The sequence below is a fragment of the Triticum aestivum genome, chromosome 7B (assembly GCF_018294505.1).
Source record: "Triticum aestivum cultivar Chinese Spring chromosome 7B, IWGSC CS RefSeq v2.1, whole genome shotgun sequence".
Classification (NCBI taxonomy): Eukaryota; Viridiplantae; Streptophyta; class Magnoliopsida; order Poales; family Poaceae; genus Triticum; species Triticum aestivum.
The window spans coordinates 451,816,469-451,826,368 of NC_057813.1; the positions used below are offsets into that span (position 1 = coordinate 451,816,469).

The 9,900-nt window shown below is 45.7% G+C and overlaps 2 protein-coding genes across 3 annotated transcripts; both read left to right on the forward strand.

Annotated features, from left to right (window-relative positions):
• The first annotated feature begins 2,850 nt into the window (after positions 1-2,850).
• On the forward strand, positions 2,851-6,581 carry LOC123157463 (cyclin-dependent kinase F-1). The gene is made up of 2 exons (XM_044575750.1): positions 2,851-3,441; positions 5,477-6,581. Exons 1-2 carry the CDS (start codon positions 2,941-2,943, stop codon positions 6,314-6,316), a joined length of 1,341 nt encoding a protein of 446 aa, XP_044431685.1. The 5' UTR covers positions 2,851-2,940; the 3' UTR covers positions 6,317-6,581.
• Positions 6,582-7,045: 464 nt separating this feature from the next.
• Positions 7,046-9,633, forward strand: LOC123160774 (sec-independent protein translocase protein TATB, chloroplastic). Of its 2 annotated transcripts, XM_044578607.1 has the most exons (7): positions 7,097-7,331; positions 7,457-7,507; positions 7,591-7,712; positions 8,046-8,105; positions 8,181-8,304; positions 8,818-8,943; positions 9,185-9,633. In XM_044578607.1, exons 1-7 carry the CDS (start codon positions 7,142-7,144, stop codon positions 9,316-9,318), a joined length of 807 nt encoding a protein of 268 aa, XP_044434542.1. In that variant the 5' UTR covers positions 7,097-7,141; the 3' UTR covers positions 9,319-9,633. The 2 variants fall into 2 exon arrangements, with proteins under 2 accessions (XP_044434543.1, XP_044434542.1); XM_044578608.1 differs by lacking the exon at positions 7,457-7,507 and having other exon boundaries at positions 7,046-7,331.
• Positions 9,634-9,900: the final 267 nt, after the last annotated feature.

The window sequence follows — 9,900 nt, forward strand, 5'->3', positions numbered from 1 at the left end:
CCAGATTTTTCAGAGAATAATTAGGAAATCGTTCCTCAAGAAATTTCCATATAGTGTAGGCACACTCAAGAGTAGGCAGTTTTCCAATCAAGTTTCTAGGCAAGCCTCTAGTGATAAGATTAACAGTTCTAACATTCTAATCATGTCAATCGACTCATCAAGGGTAGGATGCATAGGATCAACATAAGGTGCACAAGGACTAGCAATGTACTTGTTCAAATGATATTGATTGAAAATTACAAGCATCTCATTTTTCCACTCATGAAAACACTCTCCATCAAGTAAGGCACTCTATGTCTAAGACTCCCCAAAGTAGACTCATCCATCTTCCTCCAATGGTGATTAAACCAAAGCAATGGAGACCAAAGCTCTGATACCACTTGTAGGACCTTGAGAAGAAGTAAGTAAGTCTAGAGGGGGGGTGATTAGACTACTTGACCAATTAAAAACTATGCCTTTTCCCAATTTTAGTCTTTGGCAGATTTTAGCAATCTTAGCACAATTTAAGCAAGCATGCAAAGAGTATATGAGCAGCGAAAATTAAAGCATGCAACTTGCAAGAATGTAAAGGGAAGGGTTTGGAGATTTCAAACACAATTTGGAGACACGGTGATTTTTGAGCCGTGGTTCTGATAGGTGGTGCTATCATACATCCACGTTGATGGAGACTTCAACCCACGAAGGGTAACGGTTGCGCGAGTCCACGGAGGGCTCCACCCAAGAAGGGTCCACGAAGAAGCAACCTTGTCTATCCCACCATGGCCGTCGCCCACGAAGGACTTGCCTCACTAGCGGTAGATCTTCACGAAGTAGGCGATCTCCTTGCCCTTACAAACTCCTTGGTTCAACTCCACAATCTTGTCGGAGGCTCCCAAGTGACACCTAGCCAATCTAGGAGACACCACTCTCCAAGAAGTAACAAATGGTGTGTTGATGATGAACTCCTTGCTCTTGTGCTTCAAATGATAGTCTCCCCAACACTCAACTCTCTCTCATAGGATTTGGATCTGGTGGAAAGAAGATTTGAGTGGAAAGCAACTTGGGGAAGGCTAGAGATCAAGATTCATATGGTAGGAATGGAATATCTTGGCCTCAACACATGAGTAGGTAGTTCTCTCTCAGAAATGGTAAGTTGGAAGTGTAGGTTTGTTCTGATGGCTCTCTCCACGAATGAAGAGGAGGTGGAGGGGTATATATAGCCTCCACACAAAATCTAACCGTTACACACAATTTACCAATCTCGGTGGGACCGAATCAACAAACTCGGTCAGACCGATTCAGTAAACAATGTGACCGTTAGGGTTTTTGGTGGGACCGAAATGCAACTCGGTAGGACCGATATGGTTAGGGTTAGGGCATAACGTAATCTCGGTGAGACCGATTACACAAACTCGGTGAGACCGATTTTGGTAATAAGCTAACCAGAGAGTTGGTCAGGCAAACTCGGTGGGACCGATTACTCAAACTCGGTGGGACCGATTTTGGTAATAAGTTAACCAGAGAGTTTGCATTGTAATCTCGGTAGTACCGATTGCTCAAACTCGGTAAGACCGATTTTGATAATGGACATACACAGAGAGATTACAATCCCATCTCGGTGAGACCGAGATCCCTATCGGTGAGACCGATTTGCCTAGGGTTTGTGGCAGTGGCTATGACATCTGAACTCGGTGGCGCCGGATAGAAAGAATCGGTGGGGCCGAGTTTGACTTTAGGTTTAGGTCATATGCGGATGTGAGAAAGTAGTTGAGGGTTTTGGAGCATATCACTAAGCACTGTGGAGCAAGAAACTCATTAAGCAACACCTCATCCCTTCTTGATACTATTGGCTTTTCCTATAGACCCAATGTGATCTTGGATCACTAAAACATAAAATGCAGAGTCTTGATCTTGAAGCTTGACCCAATCCTTTATCCTTAGCATCTCGAACGGGTTCCACATCCTTTAGTCCATGCCACTCCATTGTTGAACTTGTCTAAAACATACTAGATAAAAGTGTTAGTCCAACAAGAGATATGTTGACATTAATTACCAAAACTACCCGGGGAGCACTTGTGCTTTCATAGCTGCCTCGCCGAAGGCGGTGCAGTCCGTCTGGCGTCCGAACGCGGTGGCAGACGCACAACCCCTCTGTTGGCGCGCCGAGCATCGAGACGCACCATGGGCCTCGTCCGACGAGAACATGGCACGGCACGCGCAACCCTTTGTTGGTGCACCGAGCATCGAGATGCACCATGGGCCTCGTCTGATGAGAACATGGCACGGCGTGCCTGCCATGCCAGGCACCGAGCGCGGGAGGCGGCGGCAGCCCTTGCGGCGATGGACGTTGACAAGGAGAAGTCACATTCTCCGACGCCCCGCATGGCGCATCAGTCGGGCGTCACAACTGCATCGTGGTGGACGTCCGCGGCTCGTCCCAGGACGGATCCGTCATCGATCTGACGTCCACGGCACCGTTCGAGATTCGAGCTCCGACGAGGAAGTGTAGGGCATGGGAGACGGTGGCGCCTTGAGTCCCGTGAGCCGGCTCGTGTCCCATGCCCTACTCTACCTTACCGGCGACCAGAGCAACACCCTGAGGGGCGCAGCTGGTCGCTAGACATGGCCAGAGCGGAGTCGGGCGAGCGGGGAACGGAACCGGACGAAGCTCTGTTGAAAGATCGTTGCGTTGCATGTAATAATATGAATTTGACGTTTTTAATTTAAAGTATCTAGATATAGAATGCGTTTTTGAGACGTGACGGCTCACTCTTGGCGGACGCGCGGGTATACGAGGGATCAGATTTGCAAGTCGGGCGGTAGACGCTCGAAGGTGAATTTCGCTCACCCAACCGTGTGGCCCCAGATACCAAAGCCCAGTCGGCCTGCACACTCTCTTCTAGTTTTCCTGTCAAAAGTTGAGAAAAAGAAAACTCCTCCCCTCGCCGTACCCCTATCCCGATGGCGATCGGCGGCGGCGGCGGAGGCGGGAGCTGGAGCATCCACGGCCGCCCGGATGTCACCTCCCGCTACGATGTCCTCGGACGCGCTGGCTCTGGCGCCTACGCCGACGTCTACCGCGGCCGTCGCCGCTCCGACGGCGCACCGGTTGCCCTCAAGGAGGTCCATGACGCTGTCAGCGCCCAGCGCGAGGTCGACGCCCTCCTCGCCGCCGCCTCTGAGTCCTCCCCTCATGTCATCACGCTCCTCGACCACTTCCCCGGTGGCGACCACGACGACGACGTCCTCGTCCTTGAGTGGCTCCCGCTCGACCTCGCCGCCGTCGTTCGCGAAGGGAGGCGCGCGGGCGGCCTCCCTGCCGGCCAGCTCAAGAGATGGATGCTGCAGGTCATCGAAGGCGTCGCCGCCTGCCACCGCGCCGGCCTCGTGCACCGCGACCTCAAGCCCGGAAACCTGCTCATCTCCGAGGACGGGGTCCTCAAGGTCGCGGACTTTGGTCAGGTTGAAATCCTGATAACGCTTTTCTCAGTTCGACGAATGACTTTCTTTTATGGATTCAGGCGTAGAGAATTGGTTCTCTTTCTGTAGTAGCATGTCAAAACTGTTAGGTTGAATGATTAGTCATGGACGTCGGCGGATAGTCTTTCCTCAATCGGCACTGAAATAGTGGTAAATGTTGATTTCTTCTTTGTTCTCGGTGGTTATACTATGGGGGCTCCTGCTGCAACATGGCAGTTCTAATGGTCTCCAACTCTCTGGGAATATAACAGGTGAGGAACCATTTTAGTTGCAATCTGTAGACATGACGAAGGATTTGATTATAGAATGATAACGTACGTGTAGAGCATGGAGCTGTTGTTCTTGAAGTTTCAGATATTTGTTGGTGCTAAATGGACCCCAAACTGCATGCCTTTTGTGGACTTTGCAGCTGCTGTGCTCCGACATGGAGGTTAACTATCTTGGAATTAAAATCATGCTTATAATGGCGAAATTGATAAGTTCTAAACAGTTGTTGGTCAGCAGTAGGGTTAAATATCTACAAATCTATATGATGGGTTAATGTATGGTGAGCTGTTGACTTTAAGGTAGTAGGGGAGATTTAGTTATTGAATTTGCCTAAATTACATCCTTACTTTATCAGACATACTTTGCTCTGTGTAGGAAACTAGGAATTGAAACCATAGATATAGAGCATGGGTTGGGCATCTTATGCCTACAATTTCTTTCATTGATCTTCCTTGGTCTTACATGCATGCAGTTTTATTATTTAAATACTCTACAATTTTGGTGTACAAGGACATCTAGCTGAATCAGAAATGTCATTTGTGTTTGTGCAATAAATTTTCTTGTCGGATTTTAGAGATTCTTCAAATGCTAGAGTTAGCTCAAAAGCTGGTGATGTTCATCATGTCAGCGAGGAAAGTGTTTGGCAGTGTGCTGCAGCATACCAGTATTATGTTCTGCTGTAAATTTTGGACATAACACGAAGTCATCTTTTCCTCTACATTCTTATGGTGTAGCTTTATATGTTGATGTTATGCTGAGGCATATCTGTACACTGTAACGACCCTTTCAGTTTGTGAGAGTTGCGACGAAGCCATATATTATAATTATTGACTATGCTTTAATGGACACTACCTTGCTTCCTTCTGAGATAGTAAATTATTTTGCATCAGTGTGGCTCCAACCATTAGGTGTATCATATTCTAAAACTTTTCGTATTTCATTAGGAGTGCTAAACCTTGTTTGAGGCTGGATCCTGTTCATGGATATGGTACTATGAATGACTTGCTGTAAAAGGTTCTTCTTTTACCATTTTCATGTTCATAGGGTTTAGTCTTTCTGTGCTAATTAAGTTAAGTTCTTCATATAATGTAATGTTCTGAAATTTTATACTGATTTATATTCACAATTTTAACTACAAGCTTTACGACAAATAAATTATTTTATCATAGCAGTAGCAATCCTCTTAACTCCGCCTATGTCTTCTAGGCATAGCCGGTCCCAAGCCCGGGTAAAGGAGGAGGGTTGTGATAGGCGTGGCGAGCCAACGTAAAAACTAGCCAGTCCCATAGGTATGAAACCCATTTGAGCGAGAGTAGTACTAGGATGGGTGACCTCCTGGGAAGTCCTCGTGAAAGGGTTTCATATCTAAGGGTTGTGATCGGCTTGGCGAGCCAACGTAAAAACTAGCCAGTCTTTTGGGTATGAAACCCATTTGGGTGAGAGTAGTACTAGGATGGGTGACCTCCTGGGAAGTCCTCATGAAAGGGTTTCATATCTAGCCTACCCCAACTTGTTTGGGATAAAAGGCTTCGTAAGTCAGTGTAAGTCAGCAGTAGCAATCCTCTTGCCAAGGGCAGTCATTTCTTGCGAAGGAACACATGAAGCATATATGTGGTCTATCATATAGTTGATCAACTTTGTCTCTTGTGCTTGTCGTATACCTGTACGCTATATACTCTGTACTGCTTTCAGTTGTTTGTATCACTTGTGTTGCTTTTCACAAATTATTTTGCTCTTTGTTCTTTGGCAGGCCAGGATTCTTCAAGAACAGCCATCTGATGAACCGGAAATTCCTGCTGCTCAGGAGCCAGAGACACTCACTGCAGCTGATTACCTACATGAGATTGACCAACTCCGGGCCAAGTCCACTTATGGAGATGTTGACAGAATGAGCCTTCAGGATGGAAACACCTCCTGTCTTGCCACTTGCAGCACAGCTGACATCGACGATGATCCATTTAGAGCCTCATATTCGTATGATGCTGAAGAAGACATCGGGGATGAAGAGTCTGGTGCCTTCACTTCTTGCGTTGGAACACGGTGGTTTAGAGCTCCTGAGCTCCTATATGGGTCAACCAGCTACGGCCAAGAGATCGACCTGTGGTCACTAGGATGCATTTTGGCTGAGCTTCTCAGTTTAGAGCCCATATTCCCAGGCCAATCTGATATTGACCAGATTGGTAGAATCATCGGAGTCCTCGGCAATATCACAGAAGAGTCCTTTCCTGGCTGTTCAAATTTACCCGATTACAACAAGATCTTCTTCAGCAAGGTTGAGAAGCCTACGGGCCTCAAAGCATCACTTCCTAACAGATCTGCCTCTGAGGTTAGCATAGTAAAGCGGCTACTTTGCTATGACCCAGCAAAGAGGGCTAGCGCTTCCGAATTGCTGAATGATCCGTACTTCACTGAAGAACCCTTACCCGTACCTACCGAGGCGCTACAAGTCCCGGCATCAAAGGGCGAGGACGATGACAGCTCTGCGGAAGAATGGGGTAATTACAGGGACGGCAATTCGGATTCGGACATTGACGAATTCGGCAGCATGGATGTCACCAAAACTGACAAGGGTTTTAGCATACGCTTTTAGCGATGAAGAAAGATGCCCACGGGAACAATATCTTTGTATTGAAACATTGTTGTATTCTCTGTCTGGAACATGTCGTTTGGGGAGTTTCGGTAAGTTGTAGTATCTCATAAACTGTGAGATTATGCACAGCAACCAGTATTCTCCTGGTGGAAAATAAAGTTGTACTGTACTAGCTATTGTAGTTCATATTGTATGTCCATGAGTTGGTGTAGGTCTGCCATTTACAGAACCTTCATTCGCTTCCTGACACAGATGGGTTCGTCTACAAGTGGATTTTGTGCAAGTTTTATGAAAATGGTGCTAATATCTACAATACGCACAAGATATACGTAATACAGAAGTACATTTTGCGATGAATCATATGTAACTAACTTGTAGTTCTAAATTATTAAGAAGGCTAAAAATCTGACGTCAGATTGTTTGTTTAAGATAGCTAACTGCTCATGCCTGAACGGTAAGTGTCAAACTTTTTAAAATTTGACCAACTCTGTAGGAAAAATAATCAATATATACTCCCTTCATCCGAAAATACTTGTCATCAAAATGGACAAAAAAGATGTATCTAGAACTAAAATACATCTAGATACACCCTCTTTTATTCATTTTGATGACAAGTATTTTCAGACGGAGGGAGTACAACATAGCAAACTTGCAAGCCTAGTGGAAAGTACACTGGTATTTCATTTCAGTTAAAGAGCAAACAAAATTGCCAGCCGTCCGATACCCAAACGGACGGACACGCGCCCGGAAGGCCGCGGAGCCTAAATAATCATGTGGCTGCACCTGCAACCCTATCTCAAACCCTGACCCCGTGCCCTGCCCCCGATGTCGAGCAGCCTCTTCCTCTGCTCTTCCCAGGTGCGCTATGCCAGCCTCCCGGCACCTCTCCGGCAGCCGGGCCGCCAAGCCGCCCGGCTGCCCCCAGCGGCTGCCGCGTTCGTCTCTCGCAGCCTTCATCGCCCTCCTCCCCTCCACTGGACCGGCTCGGGGGTTCGGATGATTTCTTCTTGCTTCGGTAAGTAGACCTTTGCTTGCTTGCTTGCTTCTTGGGTGGGTTCGTTCAAGGGGTTCTGCTCTGAGGACATGACATTTCTTATGGTGCGAGCAATCAAGTCCGAATCATGATGCCTCTCCATTCAGTTAGTTGCAGACACGTTTGCTCTGTATCTATCTGGGGCTCGAATCGGTTCGGTTGGTCCTCTTCCTCAGCGCGCAAGATCGATCTCGAGGTTCGATTAGGTGTGTCCCTGATCTTGCCTTGTAATTAAATGCAGTGGTCAAAAGAAGAAGGCGTAGGAATGGTATCTCCGCCTCTTTGTTTGGCGTTGGAGCTCCTGAAGCCCTGGTCATTGGAGTGGTCGCTTTGCTGGTTTTTGGCCCCAAGGGTCTAGCAGAGGTAAACCTTGCTCGGCCGGGGGCTTGCCTTCATTTCATTGTAGTAGTTGTTCACAGAATTGTCAGCAACAGCATCATCTTCTGAGTGCATAAAATATCTCAACCCCCAGGATGCACTGCCCTGATCAAATGACTATATTATCTGTTATACAGAGGATTTGATGATGTTTTCTACTTGTAGCTTTATTCAAGATAAACTATGTAACCATAGCTCCGTTAGCAAAATACGTTTAAAAATAAGTTCTCCTTTTTGCGACCAGTGGGAATCATAGTTGTCAATTAGAAATAAAATGGAAACATGGCCAGTATTTCACACTTGCAAACTTGTCTGCAGGCAGCCAGGAGTTTGGGGAAGACTCTGCGTGCGTTCCAACCGACTATCAGAGAGCTACAGGTTGGTTTGAGATTTACTTGCTGCTTTATGACTGAGGATTCCTTTAAGTAATGAAATCTAATTCTCTGCACTTAGGATGTATCAAGGGATTTCAAGAACACTCTTGAACGAGAAATCGGGCTTGATGAGGATCCCCCATCCATCAGTTATAGGCCTCCTCCACCTATGAATAATAGCCCACGGCCTGCTGTTGACCCAGGTCAGTTATTTCAATCCTTCTGAAGCTCTTTCAATGAAATGCTTCCCAATTTGTTTAAAGCACTCTTCTTTGAACGTATATGTTTGAAAATTATGCATGTCAGTCAAGCAACAGAAATTCCACCATATGTGTTTCTGATACAGTGATCCCTTGCAGTTGTTGATGCCAAGTTATGCTTGTTCATTAGCATTTTTTTTAGTCAGTTCTTCTTTTTTCATTATTATTTTTGCTAAATACCTAGTAACACATAACCTGCAGCCATTCATGTTTTAATGAAGTACTCCCTCTGTCCCAAAATAAGTGTTACTCTTCATCAAGTATACGTTTTGCCATGACTCGAGCTTAAGGCCCATGCTTTTCAGAGTTTTTTCACCTAGGCTGGTTGCTCTAAATTTTGTCAGAAAATGGTACCATATTTTTCTCAAATCAATTACTCAGCTTAAAAGATGGATTTACAACAGCCTACTGAATTTAAGATACTGTGCCACTGCCTTTTATTGCTTCTGCTTTTAGATGTCAAGCCTGAAACAACCGTGCCTTACACGAGCGAGGAACTCATGAAAGTAACCGAAGAGCAGCTTGCTGCATCCGCAATTGCTGCTTGGAATGCACAGCAACCTCCCACATCTGAACAGCAAGGTCTGTGATTTAATTTTGTAGTTTATTGAACTAGTTAGATGTATGGTAAATTGTTGTCAAAGCCAGAAACATTTGTGGGTCGGTTTATTGCAATATCCAAATTCAGGGAAACTTTTAAGTGTGTATTTGCTAGGTTATAATTACCTTATGATTAAATGGGCTGTAAACGCTGCAAAATAATAATAATTGGTCTGTACATTTTCTTTTCATACTAACCTGCTTACGCTACACCATATTTCAGAAGCAGCAGCAGCAACAACACCTTCTGAAAGTACTGACTCAGCATTATCAGGAGGGAGTGACGGTCCTAGTGCCGTGACGGAGGAGTCCACCTCAGGTAATACTGAAAATGCAAAGCCGAGAGACGAGGCATAATACTAAAAACAGAAAGTATGTTGTATGCGGACTAGAGGAAGGCGAAAGCTTTGGCGTCAATTGGTTGTAGAAAGAATGAAATAGTTTTGGTTTCCACTTGGTGAGCTGGGTTGGCCAAGTGATGGGTGATTCGAGGCTTCGATTAGTAGCGGCTTGGTCTGTTGAGGTGTGTAGCATGGAGAGATAGGTAGGTGATGCGAAACCGAGCTGTGCATATCTTGGTCCTCCTCCAGTATCTTGTTTCTGCCACGGCTGTTGTTACATGTCTGTACCATATTTTTGTGATTATGCAAGGTAAGCAGATAGATTTTTGAAGGGATGGGATATCCTTTTTCTTTCTTTCTTTCCATCATTAGGTGATTGTGTGCTAGTCTTGGTTGTTTCTGGCTATGCCTCTCAATTCTTACAGGAATTCAGAATGCAGGAGAATTTCATGAGAAGCTGGCAGGTTTTCTTCCTGAAAGGTAGGTTAAGAATATTGTCTCATGTTTGCTCGTATGTTGGAGGTAATCTTGTAAAGGTTGGGTCATTTCAGCTGCTAATTCCGAATCAATTGCTATGCTTCTGGTGTCTTCTCTGCCA